Here is a 17,822-nt window from a genome sequence, read left to right as displayed (position 1 = left end):
CATTTTATTCTTTAATATTTTGGTATTTTCTTTAAATATACATATTTATGAAAGTTGTTTTTATTTGGTAAGTTCTAGTTAAAGTTTCGGTTAGTTGCAAAGGCGTATGGAAATGCTTTAATATTGATTAATTAAATGTTCTTTGTTTTAAGAAGTGACTTTATTACGGTGTTTACTTAAATATTTTAGTTTCGAGTTATGCTCAAATATATTAATTTTATTCTCTTTTACTAATTAATAAGCTTCTATTTGTGTGTGTGTGTCTTACTGTATTCGTTTGAAATCGGTTACAAATCATGTCTACATGTCTTCTTCAGCTTTTGGTATTTCTTTGTATTTGGTTAATTAATTGAAAAAACGAGGGAGCATTACAAATGAGTCGCACGCCGGTCGCTCTCACAAAAGAGCGCGCATCTATTGACGCTCAGCTGATTTGCAATTTTCGGTTTTTGTTTTTACTTTTGCTTCTCCCAATGACAACAACTCATTTGCAATTAGAAATTCTTTTAGAAATCTTAAAATTACGCCTACTTGTGTTGCCGTTATTAGTTACTGCTTTAAATGGCTGCGGTTTATGTTGGAAAACCCGTTATTTAATTATGTTCCTTTTTATATTTTCTATTTTCTATTTATAATTTTATTTTTAATTCTATGCTGTGTATTGCCGTTATTGTTGTTGTTTATATGTTTGTATGCAGCTGTGTACTGTTGTTTGTGTGTTGTTGTTTTTACTTTTTTTATATAATTTTTATAATTGTGTATAAGCTGTTTTATAAATAATTATAATTAACTTTTATACATACATACATAATTAATACATTGTTCGTTTTTGTTGCTGTTTTTGGTTAGACTTTTGCGTTTGCTTTTTGTTTTTGTTTTTGGGAAAAGTCGCACTTTTTACATTTGAAGTGTCTGGGTTTTTACTTTATTTTTGTTTTACTTAAGTAAAATATTTTTATATACTTTAATTAAAATTTATTATACATTTTAATTTGAAAGCTTTTGTTACTTTTTTTAAATAATTTTAGTTTGTGTTTTGTCTTGCTTTGTTTTTATTTATTTCTCAAAAATATGGCGCAGTGTTCATTTAATGGCTTACATTTGTGAAGTTGATAAACTTTTTCGTAAAAAAATTAATAAAATTTTGAACATACTGAAAAATTAGCAGATTAACTTCTTGTATAGGGCTGAATAAAAACAAAACTTTCATTATAAATTCAGCATTATTGGAAACTAAATATTTCTTTATTTATGTTATTTTCAAAAACTTATTTAAAATAATTTTTTTCAAAACCATATTTAAATTTTTTTTTTTTTAATTTTTAATTACTTTAAAGTTTTTTTTTTTATTAAATATAATTATCATTTTTTTTCGAAATAATTTTTTTAGTAACAATTATCCTTTTTTTCGAAAACTCATTTAAAATTTTTTTTAACTATTTTTTAATTTTTTTGGCAAAATAATCTAAAAAAAATATTTTTTTCAAAACCTTATTTAGATTTTGTATTTTAACATATGTTTGTTTGGAAAATGTATATTTTTTTAAATTTTTCAAAAAACTTAAAAGTGTTTTCATTCAGAAATTCTTTAAATAATTTGTTCCCAAAAATAATCGGAAAATTTTTAATTATTATTATTACTTAAAAGTTTCAATTTTTTTAGTAATAATTTAAAATCATTTTGTTTTCAAAAACTCATTTTAAATAACTTTTTTTTACAATATTTTAATTTTTTTCACAAAATGATTTAAAAAATGTTTTTTAAGTACTTAAATGTTTTTTGTTCTCAGAAATAATATAAAAATTTTTTTTTTTTTTTAACATATAATAACTTTTTTTTTCAAACCCTATTTAGAATTTTTTTTGTATAAAAAATGTTTTAAAAAGGTACATCTTTGCAGGATTAGTGTTTTCATTCAGAAATTATTTAAAAATTTTTAGTTCAAAAACTTATTAATATTTTCAAAAATTTAATCCAAAATTTTCTTTCACAAAATGATTTAGTAAAACATATATTTTTTCAACTTTTTCAAATATTTTAATTATTTTAAAAAATGTTTTTTCACAAAATGGTTTAAAAATATGTCGTATTTTTCAACACTTTCAAAAAAATAATTTTCTTTTCAAAAAAATTTTTATAATTATAATTTTTTCACAATTTTTTTGAAAAATATATTTTTTAAACTTTTTCCAATAACATAAAAGTAGTTCTAGTTGTTCAAAATACTTTTTTTTCAAAATCTTATTTAAAATATTTTTTTTTAAAACCTAACCGAAAAACATTTCTTTCACAAAAATATATATTTTTCCAACTTTTTCATAACTATAACTCTTTTTTTATTTTTTTTTACAAATTTGTCAAAATAGTTGTTTTTAAACAAATTTTTTTTTATATATTGTTTTATTTAAAATCCTATTTAAAAGTTTTTTCCACAAAATGGTCTAAAAATATAGTCTATTTTTTCAACTCTTTCAATTAAATAAATGTTTTTTCAAAAACAGATTTAATATTATTTTTTCACTCTTTTTAAATTAAATATTTTTTTTTTTTTCACAGATTTATTTTTTTTTTCACAAAATTTTAGGAAAATATTTTTTTTTTTTTTTTAATTTTTAAATATTTTTTCTATTTTATTTTTAATTTTCAAAAAAGTTTTTTTCAAAAACTTATTTAAATAATTTAATTTCAATAAGCTTTTGGAATAAAAAATATTTTTTTTTTTATTAAAAACATATTTTTTAAAATGTTTTTTAAATTATTATTTCACAAATGTTTTAATATATTTTTTAAATTATTTCATTATTAAAACTTTTTTTACAAAATTTTATATTTAAAAATTTCTTAAATTAATGAAAGTATTTTTATTTTTCAGAAATAATTTCAATTTTTGGAATAAAATATTTTTTTAACACCTTTTTTATTAAAGTTATTTAAATTTCAAAATATTTAAGAAAATTTCCATAGTAATTTAAAAAAAAATCATATTAATTTTTTTCAATATTTTTAAAAATATTAATTATTTTGTTTCAGTCATTTAATTTTTTTTTAATTTAGTGCGATTTTAATTTAAGTAAGAATTAATTAATTAGCCGCAAATTTATTTATTCAAAAAAATTTAATTATATTTTTTTTGAATTTTTTTTCAAAAATTAAAACTTAAATAAAAATTTAATTAATTTTTTTTCAATATATTCTTCAAAAATTATTATTTTTTTGTCAAAATCTAATAAATAACTTTTTTGAAATAACTTTCTGAAATACAATGATTGGCACTAACTTCATTTAGCATAAATAAAGCAATTTCCATTGCAGTGCCTTAACAAGAGTATAAACCAACAATTCTTTCAGCAAGAAAATAGAATAATATTTTTTCTAATAAGAACCATACATTTGCCACTTTGCCATATTTTTAATTTATTTTTTATTATTTTTTGTAATATGAGCTTTGTTTAATGGAGCGCTGTTGATTACTTTGTATGTAAGTATGTGTTTTGTACCATTTTGCGTTCGTCATAACTTCAACGTATACTACTGTGTATTGTTGCTGTTGTTGGATAAGTTTTTATAACATAGTGTATGTATGTATGTATAAGTTTGTAAGTATGTATTTACTAAAAACTTTTGACAGCTGCTTACTCTTAACATTTTATTATACTTTATGTATGTATGTGTGTGTGACTGTGAGGTATTACTAAATGAGCCTTTGAAATGATTCGTTTTTAAACGCTTTACATATATAAGTATGTATATATATTCATATGAGTGTGTGTATGTGTTTTTTGATTTAGCTAAAAATATTTTCTTTTCTTTTGCGACTATTTTGCCTTTGCTTTCAAGTATTTTAACTGAGCCTTAGAGTGACTCTCGCCAGCTGCTCGCTAATTATAGTTAAAAATTGTCTTTAAATTGCCATAATTTTGACTTTCGTGTCTAGCATTACTTTCATTACTTTTGCATATACTTTTAATAAATTTTCATTTGTTGTTTTTCTTTTCATATTTTTTTTTGTTTTTGTTTATAGTGGAAGGGTTGAGTTAATGCCTAAGTTGTAGTAATAATTAATTAATTAATTTGTTAAATCTCTTTTACGTTTTACTTCGTTTGCCTAATTCAACAATTGCTTAAACGCTGCTACTAAATCTTTACGTTACGTTATGTGACGCCATATTAAGTTACTTTACGTTACGTTACTTTGCGTTATGCCGACGCATATTTTGCAAGACCAATAACTCTACCTACCTCCTACCCGTCCGTCAGCCAATACATTGTATCGCTCTTACTTGGTTACCGTTATACTAATATTTTAACTTTTTTGTTTTACTTTTAACTTTACTTTATGTTTCTTATGCGCCAATGCGTCGATGCATGTCAATATTCAATATTACCATTAATGTAAGCTTTTAGAATATTTTAGAATGGATAAAATGCAGCTATGCTGGAAGTACTAGTAAAATTTAGTATCACAGTATTTTATTATAAGATCGAATTCATATAATTTTATTTATATGTGTGTATGTATACGTGTGTGTGTGAATGAATTCGTGGTGTATGTGTGTTGTGTGTATTTATTTTTTTGCAAGTTATTAGTTGAGGGGTCAAATTTTTGGAGAAAAATATAAAAAAAAAACAAAATAAAATATTTTGTAAAAATAAAAAAAAAATAAAAAAAATATAATTTAGAAGAATTATAAAAAAATAAAAAAATTTAAATTAAGAAAAAATAATTAAAAAAACATTAATTTAAAATTTAAAAAAATATAATTTAATAGAATAATGAAAAAATAAAAAAAATTTAAATTAAAATAAAAAAAAATTTGATTAAAAAAAAATTATATAAAAAATATATTTAAAAAAATTACATATAAAAATAAAAAAAAAAATTATCTTTTCATATATAAAAACTAAAAACAAAAATTTAAATAAAAAAATGATTAAAAAAAATATAATAATTAAAAAAAAAATAATAATAATTAAGAACATTTAAAAAAAGTAATTGAAAAAATTTAAATAATTAAAAAATAAAAATAAATTTAAAAAAATTTTAAATTACATATGTATGTATATAATTGATCGCTTTTGGCCTAAAAATTCTTCCATACAAATTACATAATAGCATTGCCTTGCTATAATATATATTTACCTAAGCACCTATTTACATATGTATGTTATACTATATTATTACCTGTAATTTAACTCTTGGCTACTAACTACTCGTACTACTAAATTTTAAATGACTACGGTTCTATAACTTGCATCACAAGTGCACCCAGGCATAGATGCTAACATTTTTATATAAACGCCGTTATGTAAGCTTATCATAGATATCAGTACCTAAATTGCAAAATAACATAACATCACTTTGCATAAGTTTAAGGCCAAGGAAAAAACGCTATAACGCTAGAAAATACTCATATGGAAACAATATTTTGGTTATTATTTGGTTATATCAGGTAGTTATAACTTGTTTAAATCTGGTAGGAAAATTTTAAAAATTTTCAAAAATAAGTCTGACTTTGGCATACGGATCAGTAGCTAAATTAAAATAATTATTTAAATACTTGAATCAATAATATAAAAAGATCAAACATTTTTTAAACTCATAAGAAATTAAAAAAAAAAAAACAAATAAAAATACATAATTGAAGTTTACATATTAAATCATAAAAAAAATATTTAAAAATACACATTGACGCAGTATCAGCACAAAAGAATATCAAACGTGATTTCCAAAAACGTTCTCGGCGACATTCAACCAATTACCAGGACAATCTTGTCTAAGTAACCGGAACGGACCCGGTTTTTTAATGGGCAACTCGACGCCATTACTCAAATTTAAAGCAGGAAAGTTTTTTGCCGCTACAAAAACAACAACAACATACTTTTCCAGAAAGCTCTGCTATAACTCCCGATGCAGACGAAGAGCTCCTGTAAATGCCTCGTTTCAATTCATCAATATCAGTCATTGAATATTATAACCAGCTTGCTCTCACTGACAATAGAGATATTAACCAGATATTTACATGCAGCCTCAAGTCCACTCGTCTTATTTGTTATGGTATAGCACCACATAAATTTACTAAATACTTTTGTAGAAGCTATTGGAGTTCTGAATTCTTCACTGAATATAAATCGAGGATATTTATATTTTTTTTTGCAAAAAATATTTTTATTCAAATCAATTTTTATTTAAGCTAACTTAAACAAAAAATTCTCGATACAATTACGCAAACACGATTTCAATAAACCAGTAGTAAATAAACGTAGAATAAAAATACAATGGTAATAATGAATATGAAATAAGAAAAGTAAGAATAAGAACATGTAAATAATTGTTATCTAAGAATAATAATAAAACGGTGATTAAACAATGTTTCTTTGTTTAAAAAACCTTAGATGCACGTATTTAAAACAAAAAAAATATTATTTTTTGTTTAAAAAAAAAAGTTCAATACACATATTGAAACAAAAGTCATTTAAAAAAAAGCAAAAAAAAACTTAGAAATAGCAAAAAATTATTTTCATTAAATTTTTCAAAGTTATAATTTTTTGTTTCTGCTATTTTTTATTAAGTTTAAAATTATATTTTTGAAATGTATGTATGGCACTTCACATATGTATAGTGATTAAAAAAAATTATAATAACTTTTAATTATTTCATTGCATATGAATGACCCTGTTTTGTGTAACTTCAACAAAAACAAACCAAACTGTCAACAATAAAATTATATTTAAAGCAAATTTGCTGAAATTTTGAATTATTTTCAGTTAAAACAATTTTAAGATAAAATTTAAAATTCTCAGAAAAAAGTATTTCAATCAAAAATTGTTGTTCGACTTCATATAATATTTTAGTGGAAACCTAAAAAAATTAAATGGATTGACATACTCGCAGAATCGTTTGAAAACACTTATGTATAACAATTCTCAGCGCTATTTAAGAAGTATAAGTGTTTATATGAAAAATTTTAAATAAAAAAATTACATAAGTTCACTTTAGATTTAAGTTTAAATTATAATAATTTGTTCGTGAAACACAGAAAAATAATAAAATAGCTCAACTAGTGCTGCTTTAAACACAACAATTGTTAACAAATATTTAAAAATAATAAAAGTAAAGATAAAAAATTTCATTTTATTCAAAGCATTAATTCACATATTTCCTTAACAATTAATAAAAGAAAACTTATTAACCCAAGTAAAAATTATATACGAATATATATAAAAAATAAAAAAAATTATATATAAAAAAATATGTTGAAAAAAAAAATAATAATAATATAACTAAAAAAATATATACATACATTCATTATGCAAAATTATAGTGACCAATCCAATCCAATAATACATATAATACGTAAGAGATTCTGAAGCACGCCATTTTTGCAGTTAATGATTAATATTTGTCGTTTTGAAAATGAATGTAATGTTTTTGCTTAGGTGTATAGTAATATTGTTGTTTTTGTTTTCTAAACTGGTACTAATACTGTTGCGCAGCTCTATTCCATAACACGGCAAACGCACTTACAGACACACGGTACTCAAACAAACATAAATAATCTGTAAGAGGGAAAATTAAAATAAAATTGTAAAACAAAATTAATTGAAGAGGAAGTTAAAATATTTATAAAGATAAAATTGAATATTTAAATTTAAAAATTAAAAAATAAATATTTAATCCAAAAGTTTTAAGTTAGAAATTGGCAACCCTCATAATAAATTAAAAAATTCAATAATCAAGTATTGGTGTGAGCATAATAATAATAATAAATTAATAACAATAAAGTAGAAAACAAAACAAAAATAAATAAATTTAAAATAAAAAAATAATAATTAAAATTTGAATAAATTGAAAATAAAGTAATCAATTCAATTTTTCTCTTTTTTTAAGATCTGCGTATATTATATACTTGTTTTCAGTGTGGAGTTCGAAATATTTACACATTTTGCTACTACAGTAGGCAAAAAATATATTCGAGGACTTTAATATTGTTCTATAACTCTGTAGTTTTTTTAGTGTGTGTGTGTGTGTGATAGGTTATGTATGAGTAGGTGTGTGTATGTGTTTGTTGGTTTTTGATTCAGACTAAAACGCCATAATACTTGCTTTACTTAGTTCCAGCATATTAGCTACATTCTATTCTAGAAATATTCTAGAGCAACTATTCTTATTAAGCTTTTTGTTAGCAACAAATGTGTTTAAATTTAAATTTTGTTCTTCCTCAAACGCGTTATACTCTTCTAAGTCTTCGCCAGTTATTGGATCCATACTAAATTCGAGGTCGTCCGATTCAAAACTCGACTTAAGACGCGACTTATAACTCGGTTTAAAAAACGAATCCAAAATCAACTTTAAAATCGATTCAAAACCCCATGCCAAATACGACCACAAACTTGATTTTAAACTCGATACAAACTCCGATTCAGAATTCGGTTCAATACTACTCATGCGTCCAAATGTTGGTATGATTTCGTTTAGTGCCATTTGTCTTTTCAGTGGTGCTCCACTGTTGAATATATCTCTTATATTGGTATTATCATTAAAAACGCGTGTCATTAAATAATTGATAAATAACAGTAAGCATAAAAATTGCACGATGTGTACAAATTTTACATTCTTATACAAACTTACAACATAAGGATGACAATGGAGTCATTCCGGAAGCGCAAACTGATCTTGTTCCATTGGTTTTTTCAGCCAGCTGCCGAGATCTTCGCGACGAAAAGCCGCAAATAACTCTTTCTTGGCAATCTGAAAGTTAGAAAACAAATTAATACTATGCTTTTGGTGCTAATGTTTACTAAATGAAGCTTAGAACTATAAACTTTACGAAAAAATCATAACCTCTAAATTGAAAAGTGTGTCAATGATTGGAATATATTCAACAACTTGCTTGTTTGTATCATTATATATAACTTTTATACTGAAATAAATCAAGAAAATGCCTCAAACACCTACAACCACTCACCTGGTAGTCCTTAACCCTCTCCTTTGTTTGCCCGTAATCGGTTGTGAGCTTGCGATTTGGTATGCCGGGCAAATTTTTCATCAAATAGCCATACTTCATGAAGTACATCTGCTTGGTAATGCGCGATATTTGGTTATTGACCGTTTTGCCGGTAAGCGAATTCACCACCTCCACCTCACTATCACCGATCGTCCAATTGATGCCGAAATTCGGTGCTTTAGCTTGATTGCGCGGCTCAGCCGATGTGACCAATGCCAAGCGTGGCTTATTCAAGTGATAGGGTGGTGGAAGACCTTGTATGGATTTCTCTATTCGGCCGCAGACGGCACGATACATGTGCTCGGGATGCAATAAACTGCCCAAAACTATGGAATGCAAATAAATCGGCTCGATAATCGAGGCCAGCAGTGAGCCCTGTATGCCAACGATGTTCCAGCGTGCAATCTTGTCGGAGCAGGACATCGTGAGCAAACGTTCACCCTGTGGAGATGTATAAAAAATGCATTATTAGTTGGAAATCTCTCGAGTGCATTGAGAAATGAGTACTCACCTGCAGTACGCCATCCCATGTTTGTAGTCCTTCTTTGCTTTTGACCGGTATGGTGCCCTCACCCGACTCGATTTTCGTACGCAATTGACCACGCGCCTTTCTGCCGGCGCACAACACACAATACGCATAGAGTTTTAAAAGCAAGAGTGACAAGCGCAAATGAGTTTAGCAAGAGCGGGCGCGGCAGCAGTCCGCAGCGAAATCATTAATTTTCATTTAAAACGCCAATTTTCAAAATATTTTTGTATTAACATATTAGCAATGCATGTATATATAATACATATATATAGATGTATGATATTTTGCAGGTTTGCACGCAGGCGCAGCAGTTTACAGCGTTATGGCACAGTGGTAGCGGACATGAGCGAGGAGTTCACCCAACAAGGCAATGTAAGCGAACAACAAAGGTATAATACAAAAACAATAACAGAACATATAAAGAATTGAAAATTATCGGAAAAAAGAAATTTGAGAGAAAAAAGAGAAGAAAGAATTCATTTATCGATTGTACATTTCTCATTCTAAATAAGAGAATTATTTAAATACAGTTCATACTTAAATGTATAGCTTAATTCACTCATTTTCAAATGTAAATAACGGCACTTTTATATAACCGAATACACATCTAAGCTTTAATTGCGTACAAAAGGTGTTAAAACGTGTTGATTTAACGCCCTTTGCGCTTGGAATGGAATTTTGAGGAGTTTTTGAGTGAGTACCAAACTTTATTACACGATTAGCTGACGAATTCTCGATGGACTATTTATTCATAACCTTGCTAGAGTTTTAAACGGACTCTTCATCAATTTCTAACCAAGGTATTTATGTTTTTGGCAAGCACAGGGTGCCACACATAAGCTGCTTCTAAAACTCTTAATAATTTCATAAATTCACTCTGAATATTGTCCTTATATACCAAGGAACTACATCCATTCTAAATAACATTTTCTATACTTATTATTTTGAGTTTTTAGCTTAGGATTTCAAACAACAGACCACAGGGCGTTAGTTAAACAAGGAAGTACATTTCTGCGCCCATTGTATGGACTTTTTTTTGGAAGTGGAAACTTTTTTACAAGAAACTAGTTGAAATATGTTAAGCTCAAACTAAATTTCGTGTTCCAAGGGCTTGCTGGCTTTCTCTATACTTATTTTTGAGATAAAAAAATACATGAAGACTACCCGAAAAGGCTTGAATATCTTTAGATTTTCGGTGGTAAACATTAATCTCAGAATAAAAAACATATTTTGAACCAATTTTTAGGTTATAATCATAAATTTGCTGTAATTAACGGTACTCCAGTCGACTGAGAACTCATTTTTGTATATACAGCAATATTCTAATAAATTGCTTAGCAATTTTCAGTTTTAAAATTGAGGTTATGATTTTTGACACTCACTTATTAGCTAAGATTAATATCAATTATATCTTTAGCATATGAAAAAAGATCCTTTCTTTCATGGATATATTCTATATTTAAAAGACGCTGGTCCTCCGTCCTTTAAAATGTTTTTCTAAAAAATTAATACGCTGGCACTCACTCAAAAACTCAAATATATTCGCTCAAATATAACTATTCATAAGTATATAGTATATTTATAATGTTTTTAGACTCTCACAAATAACAAAATGGGAAGCATAACTCAATTCAAATGTTCCTTCTATGAAGTTATTTGCGCTTTTGTTTTTGCTTTTCATATACTTTTTTTTAATAAATTTTTTATCTCTTTAATTAAATTTATTTTTTGTTGAATACTTAGTAGTAGTAGTCTAGTTTGTTTAACTTTAAAATTTTGTAATTTCATTTGATTTTGTTTACCAACCTATTTGGATGTTTGTCAACACCAGTGTCATTTTCGTGAGGACTAAAAATCCGTGCATCACCACAAGGCGCTGTATTGATGTACAAATGGAAATGAACACCGGATTTTAGTTTGTACGGGTATTGCCCATTGTCTTGATTCCTCACGAAAATCGACTGATTTGCAGTGGCTATAAAAATCAAAAGTTGAAAAAAAGAAAAATTTGTTTATGCGACTTTAGTAAATACGAGATTAATTGTTTGACGCATGTCATGTTTTGCTTGTAGTAGTAAGTAGTAGTAGTAGTATTTGTTAATTTTCATTATTAATACAAAATATCAACTAGTATATATATGTACTATATGTTCTATGTACTATGTTCTATGTAAATGTAGGTAACTTAATTAAAGAGGTATGCGCTTAAAGTTAAAGTTGATAAAAATAAGTGGGTTGCTAGAACAAAAAAATAGTTTTAATAAGAAAGTATAGGGTGTTAGTTATATAGAAAGAAAAAATCATTACAGGGTTACCCTGCTATATGCAAACTAGGCGTCTAAGAGTAAATAAACAAAAATGAATGATAAAATATCGTTCATTTTACTTTACGCTACCGGCTTCTTTTCTATGCTTGCTATTGGAAAAAAGTTAGAAGAGCTTAAATATTTGTTTAGAAATGAATTTAAGTTATGTAGATCCAAAATATGCTTAATATGTGATTTTATGAGTATGTACTTAAATATGTTTATATAAATATCTGTGTATGTTTGTGGTTTGAGGGTTCGTGAAGAAAATTTATTCTCTCCTTAAGTATTATACATTCAACACAATTTTATTTCTATAAAGTTTGAGGTTAAATTTTTTTTGCAAAATTGTTACTTTTATATTTTCATTTCTAAGGAATTTTCAAAATGGTGAAGACTAGTATCGGTTTTATTCCGATATCTAAATTTGAGGTTAGAAATTTTCAAAATGCTAAAGATCGTTACGATTATTTTGAAACCGACTTTGAAACGTATTCTCCGTTATTTTGTCAATAACTCTCTAAAATTTATGATTTTTTAACGAAATAATTAAAAAAAAAATTATTTTTCTTCGCCATTTCTTCTGCTAATTTGTCTAAAGTTTGTAATTTTTTGAACGAAATTATTTAAAAAATTTTATTTTTCTGCATCATTTTAGGCTTATTTTCCGCTATTGCCAATAACCCGTCTATAATTTAATTTTTTTGAGTCATTTTTGAATCAAAACACCACTATTTAATTGGAGGGTTCAAAAAGCTTGATGAACTGTGAAATCTGACAGTTAGTAGAACTTTATTTAGTCTATGCTCAGTGGGGAAAGAATCTAAAAGCTTTTTTCGGAGATCTCCGAAGTATCCCAATGAAACCATGTAAAAATCTAACTTCTCGGAAAGCCGGAGGAATAAGAAATATGATGGAAATAGCATAGAGTTGTATTAATTCAACAATATGATGGATTGAGCTGACCTTCACTAGTATGTGTTGTGGGAATTCTAACCCAAATTCCCAAGAACCCGTTTTAATAAATAATTAATCGGCTTAATATTTACTTAATAAATTCCTTATCTACTTCTTCTTCTCTGTAAAAACCAATAAAAACTATTTAAATAATCCTGGTTTTTTATTTACTATCTTTTTTTCTTAAGGCAGTATAGTCTATCTAGCCAGAACAGACCCAATTATGCTTAATTATGTAATTTTCGCAGATTCGTGGATCATTTAAATGAATATATTCAAACAACAACAATAACATTTTACATCATTCTCGAAGTAGTCTACACCTATCCTAACAAAAATTCAATATTACCGAAGGAAGCACCCTAATATATTTCTAAATGAAATTTTCTTGTTATATGCAAATAGCTAAATAAGTCTAATATATTTCAAACAGCGGTATTATATATGCTATAGACTTTCTAATTGGCTGCTGAATCATGAACTATTTTGAAAAATTTCTCCACTCCTTTGTAGATCGCAAGTCATAAAAATATTTATAAAGATCATTAAATTTATGTGTCTAGTGTGCTTATGTGGCTAGATCACGTGGTAAGCGTTGAGGGTGTAAATTTTAAGTATCCCATATGGTCTAGTGGCTAGGATATCTGGCTTTCACCCAGAAGGCCCGGGTTCGATTCCCGGTATGGGAAATATTTTTTTTTTTTTTAATTTTATTTAATTTTGTAATTTTATTTGATTTTTTATTTTTTTATTTAATTTTCTTAAATTTTTAATTTAATATATATTTTTTGTCTAATATTTTTATTGTTAAATCGAGCGCATTCTAAGCAAGTTTATAGCAAAAGAAATGTGTCTTTGGCGTGCATTTAAGATTTAATTTTTTTACGGAATATTTGCATGCAAAACTATAGTAGTTGGAGAGGAGTAGAGTAAGGAGAGATGTGTTTGATAATATGTTGACATATATAGGTCTAGCGAAAGCCAGTTATGTCTATGTAGGTATACGTTTCTAGCTGCGCAGTAAGCCAACCAAAGTTTTTTGGGGAAATGCAAGTTGTGTAAAGTTAAAATTGAAATTACTTGATAGCGATATAAAATGAGCAAAATTCTTATGCAAAAATTATTGTAATTATTTTAGTTTTTGAACTAGTTTAAGCATATAGTTTTTAATATGCATCTTATTTTCAGTTTTAATTGAATTTTTATACGTTAAAATTTTTTTTTTTTATATTTTTTATTATGCTATTGTTTCTATCTCTTTTACATAGTTTAAAATTTTGCTATTTTTTTTATATAATGTATATACATATTTCTACATTTTTAATTTATTCTTTATTTTATTTATTTTTTCATTATTATTTTTTAATCTTATATATTATAACTATTTATTTATTTCTAGTTTTTTTTTAATTTTCATATATTTTTTATTATATTTTTTATATACATATTTTGTATTTTTTGTAGTTTTTAATTATATTTTTTTACTTTTTTATATTTTTTTTTATCATATTATTGTTTTTAACTTTTTTTACATTTTTTTTATTTTAGTTATTTTTGTATATTACATATTTTTCATTTTATATTTTTTTAATATAACTTTTTTATATTATTATTATTATTTATTTATAGTTAATTTTCAGTATTTTTTATTATACTTTTTAAATTTTATTTAGAGACATATTTTTTATTTTTGCTAGTTTCTTGTATTGTATATTTTGATTTTTTTTATTATTATCTTATTCTTATATTAAATTTATAAAAAATAATAAGTTGTTTAGTAATTTTTTAACCTAAAATAAATAAACAATTTCTTAGATTATTTATAGTTTTCTTTAGTTTTTACTTAATTTTTAATTTTTATATTTTATATTTTTTTATTTTTGCGAGTTTCTTATATTATATATTTTAATTGTTTTTTATTATTATATCATTCTGTTGAAATGTATAATTATTTTTTTTTTTTATTTATTTTTTATATATTTTTTAATATTTTTTTTTTTTAATTACACACTTATATATTATTATTTTTTGTATAATTTTATATTTTATGTTGCTTTGAAATTATTTTTATTTTTATGTTTTATATTTGTATTATATATTATACTATTCTTTTGTTATTATTAAAAATAAAAAACTTTTTAAACATATTTAAAAAAAAATATTATTTCTTATATTTTTAGTATTATTTATGTATTTATTTTTTTGATTTTTATATTTCGTCATATTTTCTATATTTGGTATTCTTTAAATATTATATTTATTTCTTAACTATAATTACTTTTTCTTATTTTTTTGATATGTTTTTATTTACATTTATTTTTATTATTATTTATTTTATTTTTTAATTTTTTGTATTTTATATATTTATATTTTTTAATTATTATTTTTAATTTTATGTTTAATTTAATTTTTTATAATATTGTATGTGATTTTGTTGTAATTATTATTTATTATTTTTATTCTTATTATTTTTAAATCTTTTTAACACATTTTTTTTATAAATTCTTTTATTTCTTAAAAATTTTAATTTTTTTAATATTTTTTTTTTTGATATTTTTTAAATATTATTTTTATTTTGTAACTAAAATTACTTTTTTAATTATTTTTTGTGAAGTTATGAGTGATAGTTTCGTAAAAAAGCGCATTCAAACAAAAAAGCTTGGCTGAGCAAAGTGCGCTAAGCGAAATACAAAAAAAAAACTACACTACTACTTTATCACAAACGAAAACTTAAGATATACATAGTTGAAGTTATAAATGTATGTATATATTTCTGTACATACACATACAGTTACAAATGCATTGGTGTGCATATGTTTGTATGTATGCATATTTACAATTCCAAAGTAGAGACTTGACTAAGAACGAATACGGTGTGTGGCATAAAATCAAAGTTTTATATACAAACATACACAAGAAAATATATATGAAATTAAAGGAAAATCTGTTTCTCTTCTACATAAGTATGTAAATACTCTTGCTCCTCGTCTACTACGACTAAGAGAGTCTGCAATGGGTGGCAGAGCTAATGCACGCTTCAACTTACTCTGACTGCATTGTAGTTCTAATTGAGCATATAAGTATTTCATGAGACAACGGCGTGACACGATCTCGGCATGCGAATCGTTCAGCACGGCGCCGGTGACGCTCATGTGCTCGCCACTCACGCACTTCGTGCCGGTGGACACGGAAATTACCTGCAAAATGCAACAAAACAAAAAGCGAATTATTTGGTGCAACTTGCTGAGGAGCAAAACAAATGGTTGGCAACACACTTTGGCTTCATTGAAATTCATGTCTTCGGTCATCACGATGCCGGCGAGCACCTTGCGTCGCGAATACGATTCCTGCCCCTTAATGACCTCCATGAATTTCTCCAGTACCAGACGACCGATGGTGTCGGCGTGTATCTGTGGCAACTCCATGGACGAGGTCTTGTCGTCAATGGGCAGGGGCACATTCTTCTGCGGATGCATCATGGGGCTGTATGAGATGTTGCACAGTGAAGCGAGTGCGGCTTTGGCGGCGGCATTTTTGGCCAGCTTCTTGGAGGGTCCTGAGAAAATACATAAAAAATAACAAAAAATACATAAAAATTAACAAAAAAAAAGTGCATTTTTAAATATTTTGCCTACCTGTGCCGTCGAACTTGCTGTTATTCACCGTTACGGTCATTTTGAAGCGACAATTATTCTGCGCGCCATCTACAGTCGAGCAATCGAAGTGAACATCATTGAAGAGCTCATAGAGCAGCATAACAGGTCCCTTATCCGGCACTTTCTTCTGACCATCCACAGTGATGGCGCTTTTATTTACATCTGTTGGTAGGTTTGGGAAACATATTTCAATATTTTATTAAAAAAATGTAATTCAAAATTAAATATAAATATTTTTTTTAATTTTTTTTATTTTTTTTTTATTTTTTATATATGTATTTTAGTTTCTATTGTGTAGCTTATCTCTAGACACCGTGTGAGGCTGCGGATTTATTATTTGTCATATCGGCAAGTGGAAACTTTGGGCAACAACAAACGTAGGGACAAAATACAAAAATAAAAAACGAGCGAATTAACGGTTAATTACTGTAGGTGGGGCATTAACTGAAGTTTAAGGGAAATCAAAACAACTTTGGGGTAAATAATGCAAAAAAGAGTTAGAAATAACGGTATTATAATAACCAAAACTTTTCAGCAACAACAATTTTTAATTACTACTATAATTACCTGTTAAAAATATTATATTTTAGTATTTTTTTTGGTATAATAAATATTTTTTCTTTATCTTTTCACTATAGTGCCTTCCAGCCGATTTTTGTGAGATTATAAAGAGAGAAAGTGCCGTCAAATATATATGTACGAGTATAACATATAGCTATAAGGATAGGCTACAAATCAACATAAGCTATTTAGAGGGCGTTCCATGGCGCTCCCTTTCAGAAAAGCATAATACGAAAAGCCGAATATGGTCCATAGAATATCGTCTTCTGAAACTTATTCTAACACATTTCTCTGCTCGTTGAATACCTCTTCTATATTTCTTTCCTGAGATCATTATTTTAAGGTCTGCGGCCATAACCAACTTGGTGACATAACTACAGTACATTCAGAACATATGGACGCGGAAGCAATTCCAAGCCGAATTTGTCCAATTTTGTCATCGTTTTCATTAAAGTTTAACTCTGTTTGAAGGCGTGGCGGGATTCAAAAAGAAATCCTTAAGATCACCAAAGGCGATAAATCACATAACTCTAAACACAATCTGATCAAATTTGACTCGGACTACGCTATTTAAACTTCGCGCGCAAACTGAACGACTTTTTTAAGACGTGCAGCAGAGGATCTCGGCTTCTCTTATAGATCAGATCGACTCAAGACAGTAGAGGTCGCAAAAAATGCTTGACAATCTATCTGAAGACCCTACGTTCATCAAACACATCAGTACTGGTTGAAACAAAATATCACGCGTGTGATTTGGCAGTTACCAGTCTAAATGCTCAAACGAGTCATCGAAGATTGGACTCAAAA

General features: G+C 26.2%; 1 protein-coding gene and 1 non-coding gene across 6 annotated transcripts in view; one reads left to right on the top strand and one right to left on the bottom strand.

Annotated features, from left to right (window-relative positions):
* Positions 1-7,113: 7,113 nt before the first annotated feature.
* LOC105225184 (double-stranded RNA-specific editase Adar) overlaps positions 7,114-17,822 on the bottom strand; it is a 166,668-nt gene continuing 155,959 nt past the window's right edge. For all 5 annotated transcript variants that reach the window (XM_049456400.1, XM_049456404.1, XM_049456401.1 and 2 more), the window contains 8 exons: positions 16,434-16,616; positions 16,074-16,354; positions 15,845-15,995; positions 11,342-11,510; positions 9,518-9,617; positions 8,968-9,447; positions 8,631-8,750; positions 7,114-7,558 (listed from right to left, as the gene is read on the bottom strand). In XM_049456400.1, coding sequence (XP_049312357.1) covers positions 8,652-8,750; positions 8,968-9,447; positions 9,518-9,617; positions 11,342-11,510; positions 15,845-15,995; positions 16,074-16,354; positions 16,434-16,616 — 1,463 coding nt within the window. In that variant the 3' untranslated portion in view covers positions 7,114-7,558; positions 8,631-8,651. The remainder of the gene's footprint in view (positions 7,559-8,630; positions 8,751-8,967; positions 9,448-9,517; positions 9,618-11,341; positions 11,511-15,844; positions 15,996-16,073; positions 16,355-16,433; positions 16,617-17,822) is intronic.
* Trnae-uuc (transfer RNA glutamic acid (anticodon UUC)) lies at positions 13,416-13,487 on the top strand. The gene has a single exon. It is a non-coding gene; the product is annotated as a tRNA-Glu (tRNA).

The sequence above is a fragment of the Bactrocera dorsalis genome, chromosome 4 (genome assembly GCF_023373825.1).
Source record: "Bactrocera dorsalis isolate Fly_Bdor chromosome 4, ASM2337382v1, whole genome shotgun sequence".
In the NCBI taxonomy this organism is placed as follows: Eukaryota; Metazoa; Arthropoda; class Insecta; order Diptera; family Tephritidae; genus Bactrocera; species Bactrocera dorsalis.
This window is presented reverse-complemented; position numbering and strand designations above follow the sequence as displayed.